The sequence below is a fragment of the Eretmochelys imbricata genome, chromosome 1, assembly GCF_965152235.1.
Source record: "Eretmochelys imbricata isolate rEreImb1 chromosome 1, rEreImb1.hap1, whole genome shotgun sequence".
NCBI lineage: Eukaryota > Metazoa > Chordata > Testudines > Cheloniidae > Eretmochelys > Eretmochelys imbricata.
This window is the reverse complement of record NC_135572.1, coordinates 3,849,622-3,877,387: the sequence shown is the minus strand read 5'-3', so window position 1 is coordinate 3,877,387 and position 27,766 is coordinate 3,849,622. Positions and strand designations below refer to the sequence as shown.

The following is a 27,766-nucleotide window of genomic DNA, read 5'->3' as shown; positions in this document are numbered from 1 at the left end:
TGGAAGGTTCCACAACATTTGGCAAAGGTCCGGAACATTCTGGGAGGCTGGTGAAACATGAACCCAGCTACGGAATACCGGAAACATTTTCCTTCAGACATTTCCTTCTCCCTTTTGTCGCTAACCACAAAAACAGCACCCTGAGCCCAGCACCCCCCTACCAAACCCCGGCCTTCCAGCCTGGGTCACGTGCCCCTAAATCCAGCCCCTAAATCCGGTTCCTGACCAGCTGAGCCTCATCTCTAATTAGTCCCAGCTCCTCCTAGGCGGTTAATTGGCCCCCCGGCCACCTGAATCCCTTCAGGCCACGTGAGGGGTGTACATGCCATCGCACACCCTCCCCCTCACGCCTGTAATCCTCAGGGTGCCCTGTGCTCAGCATGCTCCTGAGCTGGGGCTGCAGTCCATCCCTCTCTCATTCGAGGTACGAATTGATGCTTTTTCATACCTGGACCCTCCTGCAGAGTCACATTACTGTGGCACCCATAACCCCTGAGTAAGCTCCCGTGCATCCAGACCGCCTGCACCCAGATCCCGCTCTGAGCCACCTGCACCCAGATTGCTTCACAAAGAACCCTCTCAACCCACACCTGGATCCCCCCACATTAAGCCCCTCTGCACTTAGATCCTGCTGGGCTGAGCCTGCCCGCCCACACCCAGTACACCTGGCATTGAGGGGCAGGACCTGGGTGTTTCTGGGGCAGGATTGGTCCTCGCGTTGTGTCAGTGTCGGGTGCAGCCCCACCGCTGACTCCATGTGTCGGGGCGGGGAGCTGCAGAGTGATCTCCCACCTCAGTGCAGCCAGTGGCCTGTGCTCCCCAATGCCATGCTGGAGCCTCCACATTTATTGGACAAACAAATTTTGCAGAATTTTGTTAGAATTTTTAAAATATTGCACGCAGAATTTCTAATTTTTTGGTGCCGGATGCCCTCCGGAGTAATGGAGGATAGGTCTATCCATGGCTATTAGCCAAGATGGTCAGGGATGCAGCCCCATGCTCTGGAGGTACCTAAACCTCCAACTTCCAGAAGCTGGGAGTGAGTGACAGGGGATGGATCACTTGATGATTCCCTGTTCTGTTCATTCCCTCTGGGGCACCTGGCATTGGCCCCTGTCAGAAGACAGGGTACAGGGCTAGATGGACCTTTGGTCTGACCCAGTGTGGCCGTTCTCATGTTCTTCCTTATGTTTTCCTTAGTCTAAAATAAAGGTCATTTACGACCCCCTGCATCACCTCCGGTCCCCTTCCCCCGCTGTTCTCGCCCTTGGGTGCTAGAAACAAGGGGAAAGGGAAGGAAGGAAGCAAGAAAGGACAGGGAGTTTACTGGCCCAGGGGCAGCCCCATTAGCCCCTCCTTACTGGCTGTCCCTGTTGCAAGGCCCCTGCCATACATTTTGGTGCTTCATCAACACTTGTAAGGGTGTCTGTGCCCAACCCCAGGCTCTTGGCTCACCAGGAGCGTAGACACAGCCAGAGGGAGCTCCATTACCAGCCCCCACGAACGTTTTCAGAATAATTCTTTCCTTGCCCTGTTTGTTGAGCTGCAGCCCTTCGCTAGAAACACTCAGAGGAGAGCTTGTGCAAGGCACAGCCTGCCTCCAGCAAGGAGCAGCACAGAATGCCTTCTGCTCTCTGAGCCCCTGGTCCAAGGCCTTCTGAATTCACCCAGCAGGGTTGGGTCAGACTTTAGGGCTCGCGCTCGCCCAGGGCTGAGTGTGCTCTGCTCCCATCAGCGTGGGGGTCAGGCTCTCACGCTGCACAGGCTCCCAGGTAACGCTCTGCACTATCTGCGGGGAAAGTGTTAACAAGAGGAGCTCACACTGCCCACACACACAAGTGAGGCCGCAAGTTGTGTGTGCGAGCAGCATGGGGTGCATGGGAGAGAATTAGCAAGGGCCTTCGGCACGCGCTGGGAGGTTGAAGAGACATTCAGGTCACCTCACTTCGTACACCTGACGGGGAAGCGTTGTGACATTTTATGGCAAAACCCCCCAGATCCCTGGGGCTTGAATGCTGCCTGCAGTTCTGGTTGCTGCAGCTCAGAAATGATATATTTGAATGGGAAAAGATTCAGAGAAGGGCAGCAAAGATGAGGAGGGGGTAGGCACAGCGAAGCTGAGGAGGCAGATGGCAGAGCAAAGATGAGGAGGGGGACGGCACAGCAAAGATGAGGAGGGGGATGGCACAGCGAAGATGAGGAGGGGCATGGCACAGCAAAGATGAGGAAGGGGACGGCACAGCAAAGATGAGGAGGGAGATGGCACAGCAAAGATGAGGAGGGGGACGGCGCATCAAAGATGAGGAGGGGGATGGCGCATCAAAGATGAGGAGGGGGACGGCGCAGCAAAGATGAGGAAGGGGACGGCACAGCGAAGATGAGGACGGGGAAGGAACAGCGAAGATGAGGAGGGGGATGGTACAGCGAAGATGAGGAGGGAGATGGCACAGCGAAGATGAGGAGGGAGATGGCACAGCAAAGATGAGGAGGGGGATGGCGCAGGAAGATGAGGAGGGAGATGGCACAGCGAAGATGAAGAGGGGGAAGGCACAGCAAAGATGAGGAGGGAGATGGCACAGCGAAGATGAAGAGGGGGAAGGCACAGCAAAGATGAGGAGGGAGATTGCACAACAAAGATGTGGAGGGGGACGGTGCAGCAAAGATGAGGAGGGGGAAGGCACAGCTAAGATGAGGAGGGAGATGGCATGGCGAAGATGAGGAGGGGGACGGCGCAGCGAAGATCAGGAAGGAGATGGCACAGCGAAGTTGAGGAGGGAGACGGCACGGCAAAGATGAGGAGGGGGACGGCACAGCAAAAATGAGGAGTGGGATGGCACAGTGAAGATGAGGAAGGGGATGACACAGCGAAGATGAGGAGGGGGATGGCACAGGGAAGATGAGGAGGGGGATGGCTCAGCAAAGATGAGGAGGGAGATGGCACAGCGAAGATGAGGAGGGGGAAGGCACAGCGAAGATGAGGAGGGGCATGGCACAGCGAAGATGAGGAGGGAGATGGCACAGCGAAGATGAGGAGGGGGAAGGCACAGTGAAGATGAGGAGGGGGATGGCACAGCGAAGATGAGGAGGGGGAAGGCACAGCGAAGATGAGGAGGGGGAAGGCACAGTGAAGATGAGGAGGGGGATGGCATGGCGAAGATGAGGAGGGGGACGGCGCAGCAAAGATGACAAGGGGGATGGCACAGCGAAGATGAGGAGGGAGACGGCACGGCGAAGATGAGGAGGGAGATAGCGCAGCGAAGATGAGGAGGGGGATGGCTCAGCGAAGATGAGGAGGGAGATGGAATGGCAAAGATGAGGAAGCTTATGGAACAGCGAAGATGAGGAAGCGGATGGCATGGCAAAGATGAGGAGGGGGATGGCACATCGAAGATGAGGAGGGAGATGGCACGGCGAAGATGAGGAGGGAGATGGCACGGCGAAGATGAGGAGGGGGAAGGCACAGCGAAGATGAGGAGGGGGAAGGCACGGCGAAGATGAGCAGGGAGATGGCACAGCAAAGATAAGGAGGGGGATGGCACAGCGAAGATGAGGAGGGGGATGGCAAGCGTCCGTATGAGGAGAGGTTAAAAAGACTGAGGTAGTTCAATTTAGAAAAGAGCCAACCAGAGCATGGAGAAAACAAATTTGTTCGCCTCTAAGGTGCCACAAGTCCTCCTTTTCTTTTTGCGGATACAGAATAACATGGCTGCTCCTCGGAAACCTGAATCAGGAAGAGTTCACAGAACCCAAGGACAGGGTCTCCCCCAATTAAATGAACAGGGAGCTGGTTTAAAACAAAGGGAAGCATTTCCTCACACCATGCACCGTCAACCAGTGGAATTTGTTGCCAGGGGATGTTGTGAAGGCCAAATAACGGTGTTCAAAAAAGAATTTGATCAGTTCCTGGAAGAAAGGTCCATCGATGGCTATTCGCCAAGATGGTCACAGTTGCAACCCCATGCTTTGGATGTCCCTCGCCTCTGACTGCCAGAAGTTGGTAATGGGCGATAGGGGATGGATCACTTGATAAATTGCCCTGTTCTGTTCACTCCCTCTGGGGCACCTGGCATTGGCCACTGTTGGAAGACAGGGCACTGGGCTAGATGGACCATTTCTCTGACCCAGTAGGGCCGTTCTTATGTTCCCTGCTGGCTCTGAGCCCCCCACTGGGATTCCCAGGGCGGCAGTATAAATATCCCTGTGTTTCAGCCCTGGTCAGTGTGGATTCCCCACCGCCTGCCGCTCCCCACCCGGGTCACAGGCAGAGAGTCCTCATCCCCAGCGGGGCAGGAGCCTGGGGAGTCCTTTGCATGGCCATGTAGTTGGAACAGCTGACGTCAATCCAGCACTGAGGGGCTATGAAGCAGGGATGGTGGAGTAGCCCATTCCAATCTAAACTGGAGCTGGTCGGGCATTTTTTGAGGTCACATTTGTTGGTGGGAAATGCCAGTGTCTCCAAAACAAACCTTTTCACAGGAATGTGTTGGTTTCCATGAAACCTTCACCAGGAAGGTCCTCAAGATGGAACAGCTCGTGAGCGAGTGCTCCCCAAGTCTGAATTACCCATGGGAGGGTGTTCACATAGCTGTGGGAGACCTAGATTTAAGTCCAAACTCTGCCTGATTTGGAGCTGGGATTTGAACCTAGGCCTCCACATCCCACACGATGGCCTGTGTGTAACCCTGACTGAGGAATGCACATCTCAGTTAGCTACATTTTTTTAAAACAGAGCCAAGTTGTGAACATTTACAAACAGTCACTCCAATTTTCAGTGACTTAAGAAAAGACCCCGGGGATTCTTATGTACCCAGCAGCACCCAGGAAAATCAATGAAAAACTCCCATTAACGTCAATGGACTCTGGACCAGGCCCAAAGGAAGTATTGCTTTTTAGGGGGAGAGGAGAAGTTTGGTGAAAGTTTGACCCAAAACATTCCTCCCCTTTGTGGATGCTGAGATGCAGCTAAACCACAGACGAAATGTTCATAGAGTCAGAGATTATCTGCCAGGAGACCACTGTGGCCCTCGGCTCTGATCTCTGGTTTAATACAGGATGTAGGGCTTCCCTGCATTATTTCCTGTTTCAATTAGAGCAGAGCTTTTAGCAAAACAGCACATCTTGATTTAAAAATCGCCAGTGATGGAGAATCCTCCACGACCCTTGGTAAACGGTTCAAGGGATTAATTACTTTAACCGCGAAAAATGTACGCCTCATTTCCAGTGTGAATGTGTCTAGCTTCCACTTCTGGCTGCTGGATCGTATTAGACCTTTCTCTGCTGCACTGAAGAGTTCATTATTAAATATTTGTTCCCCATGTAGGTGCTTACAGACTGCGATCATGTCAGCCCTTAACAGTCTTTTTGTGAAGCTAAATAGATGAAGCTCCTTGAATCCATCACTCTAAGGCAGGTTTTCTAATCCTTTAATCATTCTCGTGGCTCTTCTCTGAACCCTCTTCTCTCCATACTGCTGGAACTGTGTCCTGTGTTTTCTGTTCTCACGCATCCCCACAGAGCATCCTTCTTCTGGGGGCAGCTGCAGGCCAGTCCAAAGTCTCTTAAATCCTGCTTCAGCTTCTGCAGGGGGTGAATCCCACCTGCAGGTACATACTCCACATTCAGTGTGTGAATGCCGGCTGCTCACGTATTTACTGATATTATCTTTGCCAGCAGGGATGAGAACCTGATCCAGAGTCAATGTGATGTTTCAGGGTTGATCCGACAAAGCATGTTTCTGAAGCTCCCTCCCCGCGCTGACCCTGATAACAAGTCTACCTGCATCGGTCAAGGAGCAGCCCCACTGCAGAATTCCACACAGCTTCCTCATGTGGGCCAACATGTGATCACTCTCTCTCGAATCTGCCTCATGCTCACCCCATAAATGATGGGGTTTAACCTTCAGCGGGGGATGTACAATTGCTGGACCCAGGTGTCACAGCTGTGCTAACGTGTCCATCCTGCACTGCACAGACCTTCTGATTTGGGTCTGAGGCTTGGCCTGCGTCCGCATTGCAAAATGACAGGGCTTGGACTCGAGTCCCCGTGGGACTGGGGCTCTGACCCACCCTGCTAGCAAGGTCCTAACGCCTGGGTCCTGAGTGCTCGCTGTCCCAAGGGAGATTGACTTGTGAGTGGATGGAAGCGGGGCTCAAACCTGAGTCAGACCCTGGGCTTATGTGCAGTGTAGACAGATCTGCATATGCTTGTGGGCTTGAAAGCCAGCATATTCAGAAATGGCCACATCACCCAGCAGCTGGTGTTTTCAGTGGTAATATCTGGGTGCCAAGCAGAGCTGGAAAAAAACCTACTTTCCCCCCACCCCCCAAGTTATGAAATTTTCTGAGAAAAAAGGGACAGGGTTTTTTCAACATTTTTTGTGCAAGACGTGTTTCGTTTTTCTACCAGCACTAGAACTGAGCTTCTTTGAAAATCTGGGGCCAGGCGTGCGAGAGGCACATGCCCTTCTGAAAATGTAGCCCTCCAATGCCGCGGTTTCTTGGTTGCAAGGTGGCATTATAAAGGAAAAGGGGCATCAATATTATTTCAGCTGCTCAGGCCAGGGACCGAGAGATCCATAGGCTTTAATGCTAGAATGACCCCTGTGACCACCTGCTCTGAGCTCCTGCATAGTGTGGGCCATAGAATCGTACCTAGCCCTTTCTACGCCAAGCCCATAACTTCTCTTTGAGCCAGAGCAGAGGAGAACAAAGAGCCACCTACTCTCAGAAATCTCTTCCCCATGAAGGTACTTGTTGCCCATGATCTAGTCACCTCTTAACCTTCCCTTGGACAAGCTAAATAGATAGAGCTATGGTTTGGGATGCTGGGACATTGCTTGTCATTTGTCAGTGTCATTCCCCTTTAAAACGGTGTCTGAATAATAATGCACTGTAAATAAATTTTAACTTCTGAGATTCTGGCCTCTCTGGGCTTCACCACAAACGTGGCTGTAATTCAGCATATGCCAGTTCAGAGTGGAATGCTAATGTGTGGAGAAACAAGCAGGCTTCTGGGTTTTGCCACTGGCAGAAACCCTTGCCCACAGAGCAACATCTGCATAACGTAGATGATGTGTTTGGAGGTGTTGCTGGTAATGCAAAGACTAAAGGGTAAATTGTATCCTAGGTAGCAGAGATACCAGGCCTTGAGAACGCCAGCCCGGCTCTGAAGCTCTTAATGGTCTTCGGTGCCTGGCTCTGTGTCAGTTGTTCTTGGTTTCAGTGGTCAGCACAAGTACCACTCAGGCCCAGGCAGGCTGGGTAAGTAAAACCACTTGTAATGCAAATGATGGAAAAGCAGGAAATGGCTGAACGAAACTGACCGGGTAAGTTCCTGTTAATCTTTAATGCACCAGGCAGTTTAAGATTCAGCAAGTCCAAGAGCCTGCCTGAGGCTCACTGCTGGGATTCATAAGGAGGCAATGTTAATATCCCCACGCCTCAGCCCCAGTCAGTGGCAATTCCCCACCACCTGCAGCTCCTCACCCGGATCACAGGCGCAGAGTCTTCGTTCCCAGCCAGCACAGAAGCCTGGGTGAGTCTTTTGCATTAAACGTTTGGGCTTGGGGGCAGCTCAAAGTTATTTTAAAAAATGTTCTAAGGCAGGAAATGTTCAGCTGGGACAAATGGCTCCTCTGAGAGGCACTTCTAGGATAGGACTTAGTTCAGTGGGGTTTGCAAGCTGGCTACCTCCTGCCCTGTATGATTCTACACTCCATGAACATGAAGGGAACAGGCCTTGGCTGTCAAAGAAGTGGGCAAATGCAAGGTCTCCTTCTGGGAGGGTAGCTCCGGGCTTTTCCTGACTTAGCTCAGCATGTGACTTCATAATGCATTTTCAGTTTGATAATTAGAAATCTAGCTAGCTGGGTTGGTGATGACCAGGAGAACCACATGGTGACTTGCCTACCAGGTGCAGAGGTTGCGGACCTCACAAGGCATCCAGACAGACTCATGGGTAGTGCTGGGGATGAGCTGGTGGTCATGGTACATGTAGGTACCTGTGACATAGGGAAGAATAGGAGAGAGGTCCTGGAGGCCAAATTTAGGTTGCTAGATAAGAGAGAGAAATCCAGGACCTCCAGGGTAGCATTCTCTGAAAGGCTACCAGTTTCACGCGCAGGGCCAGTTAGACAGGCGGAGCTGCAATGTGGCGATGAGACCACGGTGTAAGGAGGAAGGTTTAGCTTTATTAGGACCTGGGGAACCTTTTGGGAAAGGAGGAGCATATACGGGAAGGATGGACTTCACCTAAACCAAAAAGGAACCGGATGGCTGGTGTGTAAAATTAAAAAGGTCTCAGAAGAGATTTTAAACCAAGGGCTGGGGGAAAGCCGAGTAGTGCCGAGGAGCACGTGTTTCGGAAAGAGACATCCCTTAGGGGAGGATCTCTATATCCTAGTAAAGAAGAGAAGATAGAAGTTGATGAAATATAGGCAGAAACTGAAGAGAAACAGTCACAGAAAAAGAGTGACAATCTGTTCCATCACATTAAGGCAGACGAGGAAATATTGGCAGATTTTATAAGTGCTTGTGTGGAAATGCTAGAAGTCTAAATACTAAGGTGGATGAACTGTAGCACCAGGTATTAAATGTGGATATCAATATAACAGGCATCATAAAAACTTGGTGGAGCAATGATAATTAATGGGACAGGGTAATACCAGGGTAAAAAATGTAGAGGACTGATGGAGTAGGTCGTGCTGGGGGTGGGGCGGGAGGGGAGTGGCACTATGTGTGAAAGAAAACAGACAGCCAAGTATAGTAAAAATCTTAAATGAATCAAACTCTATGGCTAGAAATCCCATGCTTGAATAAGAAGGATATAGCAGTAGGAATATTCTACCGACCACCTGACCAGGATGGTGATGGTGAGTGTGAAATGCGCAGGGAGATTAAAGAGGCTACAGAAAGAGAAAGCCCAATAATAGTGGAGGATTTCAACGATCCCCGTATTGGCTGGGTACATGTCAGGACGGGATGCAGAGATAAAGGTTTGAGACATCACTAACAATGGCTTCCCGGAGCAGCTGGTCCTGGAACCCACAAGGGGAGAGGCAGTTCTTGATTTAGGCCTAAGTGGAGCCCAGGATCTGGTCCAAGAGGTGAATATAGATGAACCACTTGGTAATAACAACCATAATGTAATTAAATTTAACATCCTTGTAGGGCAGAAAATACCAAAGAACCGTACCACAGCAGCGTTAACTTCCAAAAGGCGAACTACACACAGATGGGGAAGCTAGTTGCACAGAAACGAAAAGGAACAGGGAAATTCCTGCCAGCTGCATGGAAACTCTTTATAAATACCATAATAGAGGCTCAAACTAAATGTATACTCCCTCCCCCTCTCCCCATATCATAATGCCACTACACAAACCCATGGCTCCCCTATACCTTGAATACTACGTGTAGTTCTTATCACCCCATCTCAAAAACATATATTGGATTGACAAGGTACAGAGCTGGGTGATAAAAATGATTAAGGGTATGGAACAGCTTCCATACAGGGGTCACCCGATGAAATAAATAGGCAGCAGGTTTCAAACAAACAAAAAGAAGTACCCAGTCAACCTGTGGAACTCCTTGTCAGGGGATGTTGTGAAGGTCAAAGGTATAACAAGGTTCGAAAAAGAATGAGATAACTTCCTGGAGGACATGTCCATCAAAGGCTATCAGACAGCATGGTCAGAGACATAACCCCACGCCTGGGTTGTCCCTAAACCTCTGACTGGGAAAAGCTGGGAGTGGACGGCGGGGATGGATCACTCGATAATTGCCCTGTTCTGGTCATTGCCTGGGAAGCACCTGGCACCAGCCCTGTCGGAGGACAGGATGCTGGGCTAGATGGGCTGTTGTTCAGACCCCGTCTGGCTGTTCTTATGCTTTAACACCAAGTCCAGATGTCCTTGCTGGGATATGGGGGAGAGCAATAGCAAAGAAAGGGCTTGGCTCTCGGGCTGAGTGCATTTGGTTTCTCGAATGCTGATCTGGACAATGGCCATTGCACGCCCCCGTAGCAGAATCACCCTTCATGCCCTGGTGGCCCTGTGCACTTTGTGGCAATTGAAAAACTTGCAGAAAAGCAAAACAAAAGACAAGGAAGCCCCTTGTCTGGGCTGTGATTACACAGCCTTGCCTGTGTGTCTAGCATGGCCTCACGCACCTGACACCAAATACCGCTTGCCTGTAGTTTGTGCTATTGGCTGTCAGCCGGTCAGAAAGTAATATAGTTCCCTGGGCAGTTCCCTGGCCCTTGTTCTTGCAGTCGAGGTGGAGAATGGGCTGTTCCCCTCACCCTGTGCCCAGAAGGCACGAAGCATTGTCCACATTTCACAGATGAGGAGCTACGGCACAGGTAGATTAAATGCCTCACCCAGGACGGCTGAGCTGAGAATTGAATCAAAGTCTCCCATGTGCTCAAGCCCTGTCCACTAGCTTAGTGTTTCTCAGCTCCTGAGTCATCACCCCTTTCCCCAGGGGTCCCGAAAGGGGAGGTCAGCTGGCATAGCTGTAGTAGGAGCTATAGTATACAGGCCTATCATTGGCAGCATGGAGACCTTTTTCGGATGTGTATGGAGGATACGAAAACCTGAAAAGTCTGGGAAACACCAGCCCAGGCATCCTTGCTAAGCAAGGGCACAACCCTATGAACAGTGACACACTGGGGTAACTCTACATTGATGAGTTGTACACGTGTGAGGAGGTCCATTGGCTTCAACGGGGCTACTCGGGAGCACAGTTACTCCCACATGTAAGTGTTTGTAGGATCCGAGTGCACAGAGACTACGGTGATGGGCAGCAATATTTCAACCCAAAGTCAGAAAGGATCTGGCCCATTATAACTGCACAGCCAGAGAAGAAGCCCTTAGCACTGAAATTGAAGCGGGTGAATGGCAGGGAACTAGCTGGTTAGTGGTTTTACTTCTTGAGTCCATTTCAAAAGACGGAGAGAGATTCCTTCATGAATTAAGTCCCTGCTTTTTAAACATCTTCTAACTGGAGTCATTTCAGAAACAGATGTTTGTAAGGGGCGAAGCTATGTCTGATCCAAAATGATTGTGTGAGCCCTAGCTAATCAGAGGAGTTATTTCTGCATTTGTCTTTCTCTACAGAGCCAGTGTGAGTTCAAACCCAGGGCCCACCATGCCGACTCTCAACCAAAGCAGCTTCGATCCTATAACGTTCATCCTGACCGGCATCCCGGGCATGGAAGAGTCTCACATCTGGATCTCCGTCCCTGTCTGCCTGATGTACGTTGTTGCTCTTTTTGCCAACTCGGTTTTACTCTTCATCATCATAACAGAGCACAGCCTCCACGAGCCCATGTACCTTTTCCTGGCCATGCTGGCGGTCGCTGATCTAATGTTATCCACGACTACCGTGCCCAAGATGCTGGCCATATTCTGGTTTAGTGCCAAGGAGATTTCTTTTGATGCCTGCATTACCCAGATGTTCTTTACCCATTTTAGTTTCATCGCAGAGTCAACCGTTTTGTTGGCCATGGCGTTTGACCGGTACGTTGCCATCTGCGACCCCCTGAGATACCCGGCTACCCTCACACACTCGGTGATAGGGAGAATAGCTGTGACAGCTGTTCTCAGAGGGCTATGTATAATGTTCCCACCTATCTTCCTCCTGAAGAGGCTACCCTACTGTGGCCACACCGTAATGCCTCACACGTACTGTGAGCACATGGGCATAGCCCGGCTGGCCTGCGCCGATATAACAGCCAACATCTGGTACGGGTTCACCACAACTCTGCTGTCATCCGGGTTGGACGTCATGCTCGTCGCTGTGTCTTACGTGCTGATCCTCAGGGCCGTCTTCCGGCTCCCGTCCAAGGACGCCCGGCTCAAGGCTCTCAGCACCTGTGGCTCCCACTTCTGTGTCATCCTGTTGTTCTACACGCCGGCCTTTTTCTCGTTCCTCACTCACCGGTTTGGCCACAATATCCCTGGACACATTCACATCCTACTGGCCAATCTCTATGTGATTGTTCCCCCCATGCTAAACCCCATCGTCTACGGGGTGAGAACGAGACAAATCCGGGAACGAGTGACCCGCATGGTCTCCCAGGCCTGGGGATTTCACTGCTTCTGCTGGGGGAGGGGATGTTGACCTGCACATAAAGGTGAGAGACGCGGCCTGGGAATGAGCAATTGGTAGTGAGTGCTGCCACAGGGCCGAGACCTGAGCAACGAAACTCACCAGCAGGTTCCTTCGAAATGAAACCAGATTGCTTCGAAGGTGGGTTTTCAGGAGATGGGAGACTGGTTCATCTGGTCTTTTCATCACTGGAGGTTCCTCCCGTGATGTTTGCTTCCTGTGGCTCAGATGAACCATCAGACACTCCCCTCCAGCACAGATCAAATGCAGAACATTCAGAAAATAGCCAGGATACCAAGATCTCTGTGACTGTGATCGTATATAAACATACCTGTCACTACTGTTAGTCTGTCCACCCTTTACCTCCCATTTGTCTGTTTATTCACCTGTTGTGCATTGCCTTAATCTTAGACTGTCAGCGCTCTCAGGTGCAGGCTGTCTTTGTGTTACCAGGAGACTGCCTAGCTCAGTGGGGCCCAGATCTCTGATTGGAGTCCTCAGGTGTTACTAGGATACGGATAATAGTCATAACATATGATGATGACAACACTCTTTCCATTCCATTAGTATCACTGGAGGATGTTAAACAGCAGCTACTAAAGTTGGACATTTTAAAATTAGCAGGTATAGAGAAAATGCATCCAAGAGTTTTAAAAGAGCTGTCTCAGGCGCTCAGTTGGGACGTTCCAGAAGACTGGAAGAAAGCGAATGTTGTGCCAATTTAAAAAAAAAAAAAGGCAAAGGGAATGATCCCGGTAATTATAGGCCTGTCATTCTGACATTGATCCTGGGTAATGGAGATGGGTGATAATGGATTTGATTAATAAAGAATTAAAGGGTAATATAATTAATACCAATCAACATGAGTTTATGGAAACTAGAGCCTGTCAAACTAATTTGATATCTTTTTTTGACGGACTCAGGAGACTTGGGTTCTATCCCCAGCTCTGCTTCTGGCCTGCTGGGTGATCTTGGGCAAGTCACTTCCCTGCTCTGTGTCTTAGTTTCCCCATTGGTAAAGGGGGGATAATGCTACTGACCTCCTTTGTAGTACAAGATCTGCCACTGAAAAGCATGATGTAAAAGCATGGTCTTGTTATTGTGTACAAAATAGGTGTGAAACACTAGGGAGAATGTTTCACATGCACTCTGCAGAGGAGCAAATGAATTACTAGGAGCTGGGCAGGGAATCAGGCCCATGGAACCTACAAAGAGTGAACGTGGCTGGGGTTTATGTTTAGAGCATGAATGCCCCCAATTGTTTCAATGCCCTCTGTGCTAGATCTGCCGAAACCTCCACTGATCTAGGCAAATCCTGGCCCATCCCCTTATAGGGCAGAAGGGGCCTGTCTAAGGTGAACCCAGTTCCACTCTGTTGGAGGCATGGTTCAGCGATGTCTGCACCCGGATCTACCTCATCTTTGTGCCATGTGCAGGGTCCCTCTGCATCAGGGTTATGGGGCAAGGTGGTGGACCTGCTGCCATCAATTTCCCCCTGCCCCCAAGTAAGGAGAGAATGGCAGCGCCTTTGAAAGGAAGGTTCCTTCCCGTGGTGCTGATAAACTCTCTGGGCCATGCCCGGCGGCTCTGGTGAGATGGGAACGTGGGCTGGGAAGGGGTTAGATGTGGCCCATAATGAAGTTGCTCTGGGGTAAGGGAATGGAGGGGCCAGACATGATTGCCTCACAGAGAAGGGAAAACACAAGATGGCGGCAGCTCTTTCAGCACTGGGATGGCTGTCTGCGGACCTCTGGAGCATTACAATACGGGGCTCAGAGTTGCTCGAATGGCAGCCCAGTCCCTTTCTGCTCCTCCCTCTTCCGGGGCCAAGCAGAGGCTAAAAGCACTCGGTTCCCTTGGGATGGGATTTTCACAAACACCTAAGTGACTTAGGAGCAGCAGCCCCATTGGAAGTCAAAGCTACTGTAAACCAACGGGACGTGTGTTTCTAGATTATGTAGGCCTGTTGGAGACAAAGACAGTTATTGGACCTTAGCTAAAGCCAGGTGAGGGAATTTTAGGGGTGAACCTTGCCCTCAGGTCTGGGTAGGAGAAGATTCATGGCTTGGCCCCTTTCTTCCCAAGGTTTCCTTCTTATCTCATTTTCCCATATTTCGTTCTAAGCTGCATTTCTTTACAATAAACTAAAGAAACTGATTGTTTACTGTCCCTGGTGTCCAACTCACTACGTTTTCTTTGTCTCTACTGCTTTAACCCAAACCTTGAATGAAATAACCCTGGTATTTCCAGGGGCACTAGAAGTCCAACACAACCAGCCCCTCTTGCTCAGGATCGCATTCTTTTTGGTCACATGCTCTGGGGCTATCACTCATGTTAAGATCTATGCTCAATTTAAAACCGTAGTTCATCCAGGTTTCAGGCGGGCACCAGGGCCTTGACGTTGCTGTGTGGGAGGGCAGGGTGGATGATGTTTACACTTGGCAGAATGGGATTTTTTATTTGTATCATTTCAGCAAATAAGCTCAATGTTTATTTTTAAGCATTTTTTCCCTAGCTTTATTGATTGAAATTTTCTCAGTTGTGCACGGCTACGGGTTCGAAGCATTTTTCTTTTTGATTTTCAAGACTGTAAATTTTCACAGTTGCGAGAAATGATGAGGGGGGATGAGACAATAATTATTCAATGACAGGCCATGGTGAGATTCAAACAGTTAAATCTTTATAGCCATGAAAACCCAAATTGTCGACATCGTGTGTGAAAATATACACAGTAAATCACCTTAAATTGAACTCTCATATGTTCTCAAGCAGCATATTTCTTGCCTGGCTGCCAGTTTCAATGATTACAGATGGAAATATTTTTTGGTCAGGTTTGGCATGTGACACTGACATTTACCGAAAGAAATCCAATCCCCTTCCTTGCCCAGTGATGTTCAGCTGGGCTCCGACCCTGGCTTGGCTCGGGAGAAAATCTCTAGAACCTATTGCAATGCTGGTGGAGGAAAGTGAACCCAATGAGAAATAGGGGTCGGACGTTGGGGGGGAATCCAACCCACTTCTCAAGAAGGATTTGGGGAGCTGCTGAGCAGGAGGGGGAACTTATCTGAATGACAGCTCTACCCCGCCCCACGCCTCACTGCTCAGGTCCCTGGTCACCCCTGTGGCGTGGCTGCTGTCTTACTAAGAGGCTTTTTTGTGGGACCCAGCGAGGTAGGGCAGCATTTTATTCCCCACTTCACAGAAGGGGAAACAAGGTTCTGGGTCTCACCCAAGGCCACACAGGGAGTTGGTGGCAGAGCCAGGAATTGACCCACATCCTCCCCATTGTTTTAGAGACCCCCCCATGGGGCTCCTGAGAAAGACGGTCTGGGACAGGTGTCTGTCCTGGGAGGGCACCCCTCAGGGTCAAAGTGGGGCGAATGGCAGTGAAACGTGTCTCAACCACCCGCTCAGAGACTGGCAGATGTCAGTGCAGCTTAACTGTGGGGCAGGAACATGCAGAAACACACTCAACAAGCTTCCTTCTCTGGCCAACCCCTGAAGGCCTCGTCCAGTCCCTCCTCCTGGGGGAGTTGTGACAGTCACTACAGGTTCGGGGAGAGGTTGGGGGTTTCTCTGGGAGTCAGGGTTTGCCCTGAGGAGGGGTTTGTTTGGGCAGCTGGATTGGATTCCCTAGGGGCCAGGCTGGCTGGGTGTTGCATGTTTTATGGGCCCAGGGGTCTGTTTTTCTAAGGATGGGACAATACATTGACTTATAGGACATGGCTGTGCTAATTGTGAAGATCACGCAAGGAGTTCCAGCAGGGACATGCAGCATGGAGAAGGAGCTGACTGGAAAGCTGAAGGATTTAGAGAACGGAAGTTCTCCAAGAACTATTCTGTGGGTTCTTGGGAAACATCTGTCCACCCATTGTCTCATCCTCTCCCCTTCAACTGGTGTAACTCAGTCTCAATGGAGCTCTGCTGATGAACACCACTGGAGGGTCTGGCTGTCTGCAGCTGCTAAGTGTGTTTCAAGTTTGGATTATGGCTTTTTGTAAGACCCTCTGGTTCCCTTGTCAGGGAAGTAAAACTTTATTTGTATTGTTACCCCTTTTGGCCTAAGCGGTTGGACAAAGTTTGGGGCCCTGCAAGTTGTTTCTGTTAGGAGGCAAACCTGATGATGCAGTCACACATTTGTTTGATGGAATCCTGTTTATTTACACAGCAGGTACAAAGTCCTTGTTCCTTGACTCCAGGAGGAACTAAGGATAGTTTCCTTGTTTGCAGCTCCAAGCCTCTTTCTGCCAGCACTCTGCCAAAAAGCTCTCTCTGACCTTTCTCAGGGCCACTCCACCAGCGCTTCGGTGGGCCACACAGTTCAGCCTTTACTCAAACCTAGCCTGTGTGATGGGTGTTTCAGTTCCCTGGTTAATAAAGGAGCTTACTCACTTCTTCACATTCATCCTGAATGAAAGGCGGCTGCTACACTCCCGCAACTTCAACCGGATTTAACCCAGCCCAGAATGACATTTTTAGTTTGTGCTGGGTAAAAATGATGGATGACAGAGAAATCTCCATTCCCTCCCCACAGAAGTTGCCTGAGTAAAGACTGAGTAAGGATCCCAGAATTATTTATTAGTAGAACTAAGATTATTACAGATTTGGGGCCAAATTCACCTGTGATGTGCGAAGACCCAGCTCCATTGCCCTTGGTCTAGTTGCATCTACCTATGCCACCGGGAAAGAATTTGGGCCTTTGCCAGGAAATTGCCACGTTGAGGTTCTCAGAGCGAGTGGCTTGCGTGGGGGTTAATGTAGAGGAAACGGCTGGTCTCACCCACAGGTGCCATGGCAGCTTATGGCATCAGCCGTGATGTCACAGTGCAGACACAGGAGGTTGCAGGCAGCTCCAACACCTGCTGCAGGTCAGCAGAGGAGCAGAGCAGCAGGGGAGCCTGGGCCTTGGTTGGAGACACCGAGGAGGTCTCCCCCTTGGTCCTCTCCAGAGGCTCATGATGAGAGGGGGCCAGTAGCGGGGAAGCAGAAGACGCTGTGTCCTTTGCCTCACACCCCCATCCCTGTGCCAAAGCTTTGCAAATGTCCTGTTACTGAGGCTCCATCCCACTAAGCATGGTCAGAAGCGGAGAAGTCCCTGGAGCTGGTCTAGAGGCTGCCGCGGCTCCCCAGCTCATCAGGGTGACAGTCAAGACTCCCGGGCAGAAGGAGGAGTTTGTGGTGCCCGAGGACAGGCTCATCAGGGAGTTTAAGGCCCGCGTCTCCACCCGTTTCTCCTCTCCCACCGACCGGCTCGTGCTGATATTTGCTGGCAGGATTTTAAAAGATCACAAGACCCTGAGCCAACATGGCATCCAGGATGACGCCACCATCTACCTCGTCGTCCAGTCGCAAAGGAGACCCCAGGAGCGTCCGGGTCAGCGCGCCGGCTCCCCGGAGGGTGCGGCCGCCATCCAGTTGGAGAACGGCTGCCTCTCCAGGCCGGGCTCTGCCAGCAGCATGGCCTACGGCACGGCCGGCCTGCAGGAGCTTGTCAGCAACCTCGGCCTGAACACGGCCAACTTCTCCGAGTTTCAGAGCCAGCTCACGTCCAACCCCGAGATGATGTTCCAGCTCTTGGAGAACCCCTTCATTCAGAGCCGGCTCTCCAACCCCGACCTGATGACCGAGCTGATCACGGACAATCCTCTGAAGCAGCAAGTGATCCAGAAAACCCCGGAGATCGGCCACTTCCTGAACACTCCCGACATGCTGCGGCTCATGCTGGAGCTCGCGCGGAGCCCAGCCACCGTGCGGGAAATCATGAAGGACCCCAGCCAGGCCTTGAGCTTTCTGGCCAGCATCCTGGGCGGAGGCCGTGCCTCGCAGCACGTGAGCAGGGATCACCCCGATTTAACGCGGAAGGAAGCACAGACACAGGCTGCGGGGAACTCATTTGCTTCTCTGAGGAGCAGCTCATCCCTCACCAGCAGCCAGACCCCTTTGAGTAGAAGAAGAAGAGCTCCTTCACCCCCGGCTTGTACTCCGCCCTCCAGCTCCCCCAGTGACACCAGCAGCAGCCGTAGCATTAGCGACTACCCAGCACGGAGCTGCTTCGGACCCACTCCAGACCCAGGAAGCACCGCTGCCCTCTCAACGGCCATCAAGGGCTTGCTGCAGCAGACGGTCAAACAGCTTGTGCAGGACGTCCTGGTCGGGCCCGGTGCGAGGAGCGTGCAGCAGTCGTTCGGCCTGAACCCCGACCTGGGGACAAAGACGCTGCCGCAGAGCCCCCCGACAGCTGGGCAGCCCCCGACGCAGCCCCTCCCCACCTTCCATCAGCAAATCTGGCACCCAGAGGAGCCGGCGGCCGTGCCGGGCTCTAGAGAAATGCAAGCGATGGCACAGATTCAACAGAGGCTGCAGGCACTGGCAATGGGGGAACCCGGCATCCCACTGCAGCTCCTGTCTCCTTTAGCGGGGTCGGGGCACACGGCAGGCTCAGCAGAGAGAGCGCCCCCGAGCCCTGGGCTCAAGGAAGCTGCACAGCCAGCCTCAGCCGCGCCAAACCAGGAGTTCACTGTTCAGCAGATGCTGCAGGCCCTAGCTGGAGCAAATCCTCAGCACGCCCCAAATCTCTGACGAGCAGCTGGAGCTGCTGACTGCAATGGGCTTCCCAAGCCGCCGTGCAAATTCACCAGCTCTGCTAGCAGCAAGAGACGACGCTGAGGCGACAACGAACAGGCTCTCGGGCTCCCAGCACGGCTGCCGCTTAACAGGAAAAAAACCCAAACCGAAAAGAACACCATGATTTCTGATAAAAAGACCGTAAATCTTTCAAGCCCCATTTTTGTTTATTTCATTCCAGGTCGTGTCACTCTGCCTAAGGTAGGAGAGCAGCAGCCGTCGCCGCATTCGGGCTCAAAGCTTCCTCTGTAAAAGGGGTTTCCTGCATCAGAAGCAAATAAAGTGATATGAAGAAAAAATTAGAGCTATCCAAAAAAAAAATGTATTTTATTTTCCAAGAACAAAAGGTGGAGGAAACCATTTCCTGGTGGTTTTTAGCAGCTGTTTGATGAACACCTACAAAGGTGGAGGAAAAAGGTCATTTTTGGTTGAATTCTTTTTTTTTTTTGATTAAACATTTCTGACCAGCTCTAATAATAATCAGTTACCAATTGTAGTAGGAAGAGAGAGCCAGAAGCACAGGCCTTGTTCAAGGCCTGGAGCCTGAACCAAAGCCAGCAAAAGTTACGCTCTGAGCAACGGTCAGGCCCTGTGAAAAGCAGAAACCTCCCTATTCATCATCTGTCTTTGTACTTTTATTCCTCATATTTCAGACAAGATATTTTGTCAAACTGTCTTATCGTGTGCGAGGCTGGGGTTTTCTTGTGCTGGCCTGCTGGCATGGGCTCACCTGTTCAGTGTGTTCTAGCAATCCAAGCACTGAGTTCGGGTACCGGACGCTGACTGGCCGGGATTAGGGAAGCATCTGCTTTTGACAGGGCCTGACTGTTGCTTGTAGCGTAACTTTTCGCTGGCTGTGGTTTAGGCCTTGAACCAGGCCCATGTTCCCGGCTCTCTGTCTACTACACAACATGTATTTATTTATATTTCGAAAACGTCGTTCTCGTGACTGTTCATCGCATGTGTGTTACCCATGGCTCCTAACACTGTTACTCCCCTGCTCCCCGTCTCTTCCTCCGCATTCCTTCCCCTGGGGCCCAAGTCAGCGAGGTCCATCGGCACATGCCTAACTGCGAGCACGTGGGGCTGCCCATGCATTTAAAGTTAGGTGCACGTTTAAGCTCCTTGCTTAGTTAGGGCCCCGTGTGTTACCCCTGTGTGGTGTGTCTTGTTTTATTAATTATCGTTATCTATTTGTATTACCCTCCCGCCAAGGAATCCCAGCCATGGACTAAGTCCCCGTTGTGCCAGACACAGTATAAACACAGAACAAGAAGTATAGGAGGAGAGGTGCAGACAGACAGATGGGGGCATGCCAGGAACAAATGAGACACTCTTGGCCAGCGTGATGGGCCATGGGCTCAGCACACCAGCTGCTGAATTGTCCAGTTCATGGAGCTCATGGCCTGCTAATGCCTGAGGACACGAGTAACTTCACTTACAGGAGTGGTCCCACTCACCTAAACAGCGGCTATTGGTGCTCCGTGGCTCTAAAAGACCAGCCGGCTGGCACTTAGAGGACTGAGGTGACTGGGTTATGTAGCCCAGTTTGAAAAGGACGGCATTGAACCATAGAACAAACGCTCACTGTACGCCTAGAAATCAATCCGGCCCTTTGTCAGACTCTGCAGCCATCCTGCAAAGGAGGTGGAAGTATTTTCAAACCCTGGCTGTAGCCCTGCTCTGAGGGGGACTAAGGGGCCTCGGGCAGGTTTTTGCACAGGTTATGCACGTTTGGGAAAGAGAGGAAAAGAACCACTTGGTCAATCAGTCACCAGCTCCACAGCGCCTGCCGGTTCAACTCGTACATAATGACAAATTAGTCAGCTCCTTAGGAAGATTTATACTCGGAGCTTGGTTAAAATGTTAGCTGAATTGCCCCACTGCTCCTTGGGAAAGCACAGTGTTCACAGCTCCTTTCCAATGGCTCCCTCGCGGACAGAAAATATCTTTCTGAACACCAGGGTTGGGCTAGCTCCCCGGGCAGCTGCTTGGCTAGCGAGGCTGGTTCACATATCGCACGTCGGGGCTTTCACCGCAGTTGGCCTTCCTGCACGCCTCACTCAGAAGCCAGCCAGGCAGGAAAGGGGCTGAGCGAAATGCAAGGTGGATTTGGGGCCTGAGCCAGAGTCCGTTGAAGTCCATAGAAACCCTCCCAGTGACTTCACTGGACTTTACAGTGGGCCCTTTGTGATTATTTGCCCTTAGACCCTAACTTGGCAAAGCACTTAAGCATGGTCTGTGCTTTAATGTGTGTGCTTGCATCCATCTAAGCCAGGGGTGGCCAACCCGAGCCTGAAGAGGAGCCAGAATTTACCAATGTACATTGCCAAAGAGCCACAGTAATATGTCAGCAGCCCCCAATCAGCTTCCCCCCCACACTCCCAGCACCCCCTGCTCACCTGCAGCCCCGCCCATAAGCGCCTCCCCCTCCCTCCCTCCCGATCAGCTGTTTCGTGGCATGCAAGAGGCTGCGGGGGTGGGGGGAGAGCGAGGGCACGGCAGGCTCAGGGGAAGGGGTGCAGTGGGGGCAGGGCCTGTGGCAGAGCCAGGGGTTGAGCAGTGAGCGCCCCCCCAGCACATTGGAAAGTTGGCACCTGTAGGTCCAGCCCCGGTGTCGGTGCCTAGACAAGGAGCCGCCCATTAACTCCTGGAGAGCCGTGTGGGGCTCCGGAGCCACAAGTTGGCCACCCCTGCTCTAAGTACACACTTAAGACCCAGTGAGTATGGCTACATTGCAATTAGACCCCTGTGGCTGGCCCAGGCCAGCTGATTTGGGCCCCAGCTAGCTGATTTGGGCCCCCAGGGCTCGCGTGAAGGGGCTGTTTCATTGTGGTGTAGACATCGGGGCTCAGGCTCCTGGAGCCTGAGTCAGCTGCATGAGCCAGGCCTGGGTTTCTAATTGCAGTGTAGCCACACCTTTTATCTTAAAGTTAAGCATATACTTGAGTACTTTACTGAATGGGGACAGAATTAACATATGCTTAAAGTAAAGCATGCGCTTAAGTGTGCTGCTGATCAAGGCCTTCATAGGTGCCTTTTCTCGCTGCAGGACTCTGGGAGAGACAAGGTGGGGAGGGAGACAAGCTCACCAGCTGAAGTTGGTCCCATAAAAGTTATCACCTCCCCCACCTTGTCTCTGTAACATCCTGGGACTGACACCGCTGCAGCAACACGGCCAATGAAACTCCTTGTGAGCAAGGGTTAGCACCCCGATTTCACTGGGTGGCTAACAGATTATAACGGTCTTGCCTAAAATTGCCCAACAGCAGAGCCGTGAGTGAGCGATTAGTTGATTTACTCAGCTGTATTCTGGCCTCCTGATGACTTCCTAATTCTGGAGAAATCCAGACTGGCCTCTCAAAGCTCCATGCCTGTTGGGAAGCTGGCTGATACCAGCTGAACCCAGGAGTCCTAGCTCCCAGTGACCCACTCCAAGCACAGGACTGCCGTCTCTTCTCCTCTGATTTCAGCCTCCCTGCAGCATGCAATGCAAGTGGCTGCTTGCTCTGTAGAAATTCCAGCAGACTCCATTCCAAACCTCTCCTAGGTCTCTGCTGATTTCTCGGGGAGGACCAGTAGCCCCGGGAACCAGGGGCCCGATAAATCCATTGCTGGGTTCCAGAACCAGCTGACGACCAGAAAACTGGCTACTGGAATTTCCACAAGGATTAACCCTTTATCACCTGTGTTGCTCTGCGCCTGTGGGCGCAGAAAAGTTAAAGAGCCACTGAAATTGCAGATCGCTGCTGCAAAGTGGTAACAGTCCCTGGGTGAGATGCCACACCTGATGCAGAGGGCCTGAGGCTGCCCTGCCGGGCGACCTGCCTCCGCAGGCACAGCTGTCGAGAGTGGGTATAAAATGCTCCCGCTTTGATTCCCTTGCCAGGGACCACAGGACGGGGCACCTGCCAAGCCAGAGCCATGCAGCACACTCGGCAGAGATCCCTGGTCTCTGTTCTGGGGCTGATACAGTGGGGTGGGAGGAGGTATTGTTTCATATTCTCTGTGTATATATAGAGTCTGCTGCAGTTTCCACGGTATGCATCTGATGAAGTGAGCTGTAGCTCACGAAAGCTCATGCTCAAATAAATTCGTTAGTCTCTAAGGTGCCACAAGTACTCCTTTTCTTTTTGCGAACCCAGGGCTTGATGCTCTGTCGCCGCCTAACCGGGCCGATCGTTCCTGCACGGGGGGGGCTGGTGTGTGGGGCTGGAAGGGACCTCCTGGGTTACTGAGCACAGCCCCATCAGATACGGAAATGGGATCCCGGTTCAATGAGAAAGCACCTTGGGCTATAGGAGGGCAGACTTATCATGCCGATAATGCTAATGCAGAAAAATGCACAGAGAAACAAAGGGTTAAATCCCTGTTGCTCTTCACCACCTGAGTCACAGAGATCAGGTCCCTGGGGCTCCCTGCTGGCTTGGAGCCCCCGCTGGGATCCCCAGGGTAGCACTATGAATATCCGATGCCAGCCCCAGTCAGTGCGGATTCCCCACCACCTGCTACTCCGCACCCGGATCACGGGCGGAGATTCCTCCTCCCCGGCTGGGGCAGGAGCCTGGTGAGTTGCTGGCCTTAGCCGTCTGGGTCGGGAGCAGCTCTTGGGCATTCAGCAGGGCCCGGTGGGGTGAGGGCTGTGATTGGAGGGAGGGGCAGGGAATCTGTACCTGGAGGAAATGCAGCTTCTAGGCTCGGAGCTGGGAGACGCCACTGGCCCAGACAGGTTTAGTATAATGTGACCTCGCTGCCCAGGACACCTGGCCATGCCCTGAGCCGACAGAGGTAAGGATCCCCGGGAGGGGGATGGGACCTGTACTTCCATGGGGTCAGCAGAGTCACCTGCTCAGATCTTAGCCAGGCGATTCCTCTGCCTGGAGCGGGACCGTATGGAGCGAGTCCATCTCTGATGTCAGGACAGTGCACACCACCATGTATGCCACAGATGCTGGGCTGGCTCCTGCCCCGTGCCACACTCCAGAAGACAGGGGTGAAGAGCCTCAGGGGACGATTAGGAGTATGTTTTGTATCGCAGTAGGGCCTAGGGGCCCACATTGGGGATCAGGGCCCCATTGTGCTAGGTGCTGTATGGACACATAAGAAAAAGCCAGTCCCTGCCTCAGAGAGCTGGATGTCAGGGTGTGACCGCACCGAAATATCAAACGCCCATTGGTAACTGGAGTTTGAGACCCAAACTGGGGCTGGAAGTTTTTTGCTTTTTTCTCCTCTTTAGGTACTGTAAAACGAATCTGTAGGTCCCCTTGAACAGCTGGGCTACCGGGATTCGACGCCTGGCACATGAGGCTATTGGGATTCGATGCCTGGCACACGGGGCTATCGGGATTCGATGACAGTAAATCTGTTGGGGTGGGATTCTGTTCTGCGGGTCTTTTCACCCAGTCTGATTCTCTCCTGGCCAGCACTTTGTGCCATCACTCACCCTGGTGCTAAGTTACTGTGAGACAGCAACTCGATCAGGCTGGGAAGACTTTGCCCAGGAGGGCATGGTCACACAAGGTATTGAAAATCTGAATGTTTCCTACATTTTAGCATGAATGTTTGTCCCTCCAAAATACAACCCAGAAGGGCATTGTCCCTTCCATATGTTTGTTATTCTCCTTATCAAAATGATCCCATTCAGGAAGCAGACATGATTCCACGTGGCTGTGGTGAAGTGAGAATTTTCTGTCATATTTTTATGTAGCCTACACATGCCTCAGTTTCCCCGCTATTTTGCATTGTTATCCGGGGGAGTGGGGGAGGACTGTTTGCTCTCGGGGTAGGCTAAGAAACATAGTTAGGAATGTCTCCCAGCTATCTGAGCCTGAATGGGTCACTAAATAGGACTGGCCGAGGGGTCCCCATATCAGTGGAGAATTGGAGAAGACAATGGCAAAGCCAGTCACCGGGACATTGACCCAGAGACAGACAGAGCCTGAACAATGGGGCTCACTCCAGCTTGGCAGGGCCCTGGGCTGATCAGAACAAATGATGCTTTAACCATCAGTTCTCTGTGCTTACCTAGGACTTCCCATGCTGCATTCCTTGAGGAATAAGCCCACTGTTTTGACAATGCTGTTTGAGTGTCACTGCAAATGCTGGGCAAGGGGCATTAACCCCTGCAGCATGGACCTTCTTATTTTGAGGGAACTGGGATTGTTTAGTCTACGGAAGAGAAGAATGAGGGGGGATTTGATAGCTGCTTTTAACTACCTGAAAGGTGGATCCAAAGAGGATGGCTCTAGACTGTTCTCAGTGGTAGCAGATGACAAAATGAGGAGTAACGGTCTCAAGTTGCAGTGGGGGAGATTTAGGTTGGATATTAGGAAAAACTTTTTCACTAGGAGGGTGGTGAAACACTGGAATGCGTTGCCTAGGGAGGTGGTGGAATCCCCTTTCTTAGAGGTTTTTAAGGTCAGGCTTGACAAAGCCCTGGCTGGGATGATTTAGTTGGGGATTGGTCCTGCTCTGGGCAGGGGGTTGGACTAGATGGCCTCCTGAGGTCCCTTCCAACTCTGATATTCTGTGATTCTATGATTCTATGACCAGTGTCTCCCAGGGGTCTGTCTGCCTCTGTTGGACTCGCTGGGCAGAGCTCATGGTGTGAAGCCGGAGGGCTGAATGACCTACTCCAGAGGAAGAGGGAGACCACTTGGGGTCTGGCATGCTGAAGGGGTTCCAAAGCTGGGGGTGCAGCAGGATCCTGTGGGTCTGTGACAGTGGCCAATCACAGAGCTCAGATAATGAGTAGTGAATAGCTGGAGGAAACAAGCTCATGACCAAACCACCATCCGACATTCATTCAAACTAGTCATTGACCATTTGCAAATAGAGAATACACCCTGAGAACGCCAGCTCACCCAAATGGGGGAAGGGGGACTATGAACATTACTGGCAATGAACTCTGTAGTTTTAGTGATTCTGACAGCGACTGTTCTTGTCTTCCCCCACAGGCCGGGGAGCCTGCGTGGCCTGCATCGTACCATGTCAGTGATCAATTCCACTAGGTCCCACCCCGCAACATTCGTGCTGGTCGGCATCCCAGGCATGGAGCAGGTGCACATCTGGCTCTCCATCCCCTTCTGTCTGATGTACGTTGTTGCCCTTCTCGGGAACTCTGTCCTCCTATTCACCATCATAACAGAGTCGAGTCTCCATGAGCCCATGTACATCTTCCTATCCATGTTAACAGTGGCCGATCTGCTGTTATCGTCCTCCACGGTGCCGAAAACCCTAAGTGTTTTCTGGTCTCTCTCCAAGGAGATCTCTTTCAATGGCTGCCTCACCCAGATGTTTTTCATTTATTTTATTTTCATTACCGAGTCGGCCATCCTACTGGCCATGGCCTTTGATCGGTACATTGCCATCTGCGACCCCCTGCGGTACACAACTGTATTAACACACTCCGTGATCAGGAAGATAGCCATGGCCGCTCTAACCAGGAGCTTCTGTATAATGTTCCCAGCCGTCTTTCTCCTTAAACGGCTCGACTACTGTGGACATAATATTATGCCTCACACGTACTGCGAGCACATGGGTGTGGCCACGCTGGCCTGTGGGGACCTAACAGTCAATATTTGGTATGGTTTAGCAGCTGGTTTCCTATCAGCAGGATTGGATGCTCTTTTTATTGCAGTCTCCTACGCTTCCATCCTCAGGTCTCTCTTTAGGTTGCCATCCCAGGGCATCCATCTCAAGGCTCTGAACACGTGCGGCTCCCACATCTGTGTCATATTGATGTTTTACACCCCAGCGTTTTTCTCTTGGATCACCCATCGGTTTGGCAGCCACATCCCCCACCATACCCTCATCCTACTGGCCAACCTCTATGTCATCATCCCCCCCATGCTGAACCCCATCATTTACGGGGTGAGGAGCAAACAGGTGTGGGAAGGAGCGACCCACGTCTTCTCACGTTGAATGTGGCAGCTGGGCTGAACCATGAAACTCGCCAAAGAGTCTGTTTAGAAATGAAATTGGGTTGAAATGATGTTGGGTAGAGAAATGCAGTGGGACAAGGTAGGACACCACATAATGAAGCTGAATCTGGCAGGCTACCATTCCTGATACACGTCGTTTCATTTGATGCTTCCCCATACTGCTCTAATTCCACCATGGGCTGAGTGTATTTCGTACTTGTCAATCAAAGTCCTCTGCAAATCGAAAATAGCTGTTCCTCTGAGCTTCTCGAACTACAGGAGCTGAGATGACGAGCTTCTTAGAAATTATTATAAAGAGAACAAACGGATCGATAGCACGTGCAAAACACAATGTTAAAAAGAACATTATTAAGGTTGCAATGTCAAGCATTCACATGTTGGGACATGCCAGAGGGCCCTGGCAGTCTGAGCACAGCCCCGCCCTGTGTATGTTTTGCGACACTGTCGTTAACTGATTTGTGACGTTGCACTCCATATGATTCTATGAAAATATGCTAATGAGTGTGAATATAATGTAACTGGAATATGCTTCATGTGAAAGGTCTCTTGTAAGGTATCATTACAAAGCTTATAATCTATTGAGTGTGGTCATCCTATTTGTATAAATGTATTATTCTTGTAGAAATATGAAATATAATTCTGAGGTCCTATTGTAGCGTGACGATGCTGCCCGTGGGAGCCAGCTGAGGTCACTCAATCAGGGTGAACTGCAAACAGACCGGGGCAGACAAACCCCAAAGGCTGTTGGATATTCCAATACTTAGATTTACCCAGCCAGCCCAAAACAGCTTCTACAGCATCTCCCTGGTTACTCAGAAGCCCAAATAATGCAGTTCCCTTAAAGCGATCCAGCCTCAGGCCTCCATCCAGACACACCTGTCAAACATAGGATGATAAAATTCTGAAAATCTGATTTCATCATATAAAAGAAAAGGTTCTCCTGACCCCAAAGGACCAAACCCCAGACCCAGATCAAATGATAACTCAGCTCTTACCCCAAATACATGCTTATAGTAAATTCTTATTAACTAAACTAAAATTTATTAAAAAAGAAAAGAGAGAGAGTGTTGGTTAAAAGATCAATATACAGAC

The 27,766-nt window shown here is 51.2% G+C and overlaps 2 protein-coding genes and 1 pseudogene across 2 annotated transcripts; all 3 read left to right on the top strand.

The window, feature by feature from the left end:
- The first annotated feature begins 7,420 nt into the window (after positions 1-7,420).
- On the top strand, positions 7,421-12,119 carry LOC144278215 (olfactory receptor 52B2-like). Its single transcript, XM_077839436.1, has 2 exons — positions 7,421-7,533; positions 11,114-12,119. The coding sequence occupies exons 1-2, from the start codon at positions 7,421-7,423 to the stop codon at positions 12,117-12,119; spliced, it is 1,119 nt and encodes a 372-aa protein (XP_077695562.1).
- A 5,061-nt stretch (positions 12,120-17,180) lies between these two features.
- On the top strand, positions 17,181-18,686 carry LOC144259568 (ubiquilin-1 pseudogene; annotated as a pseudogene).
- A 7,032-nt stretch (positions 18,687-25,718) lies between these two features.
- LOC144278207 (olfactory receptor 52B2-like) lies at positions 25,719-26,654 on the top strand. The gene has a single exon (XM_077839424.1). The coding sequence runs from the start codon at positions 25,719-25,721 to the stop codon at positions 26,652-26,654; it is 936 nt and encodes a 311-aa protein (XP_077695550.1).
- The last annotated feature ends 1,112 nt before the right edge of the window (positions 26,655-27,766 follow it).

What these genes read in the sequence shown, in the direction of transcription:
- LOC144278207 (XM_077839424.1), top strand. Translation starts at nt 25,719, where the DNA reads ATGTCAGTGATCAATTCCACTAGGTCCCACCCCGCAACATTCGTGCTG.
- LOC144278215 (XM_077839436.1), top strand. Translation starts at nt 7,421, where the DNA reads ATGTTAATATCCCCACGCCTCAGCCCCAGTCAGTGGCAATTCCCCACC. An exon ending in CAGCCAGCACAGAAGCCTGG is followed by an intron (nt 7,534 to 11,113) that starts GTGAGTCTTTTG and finishes CTTTCTCTACAG; the next exon opens with AGCCAGTGTGAGTTCAAACC.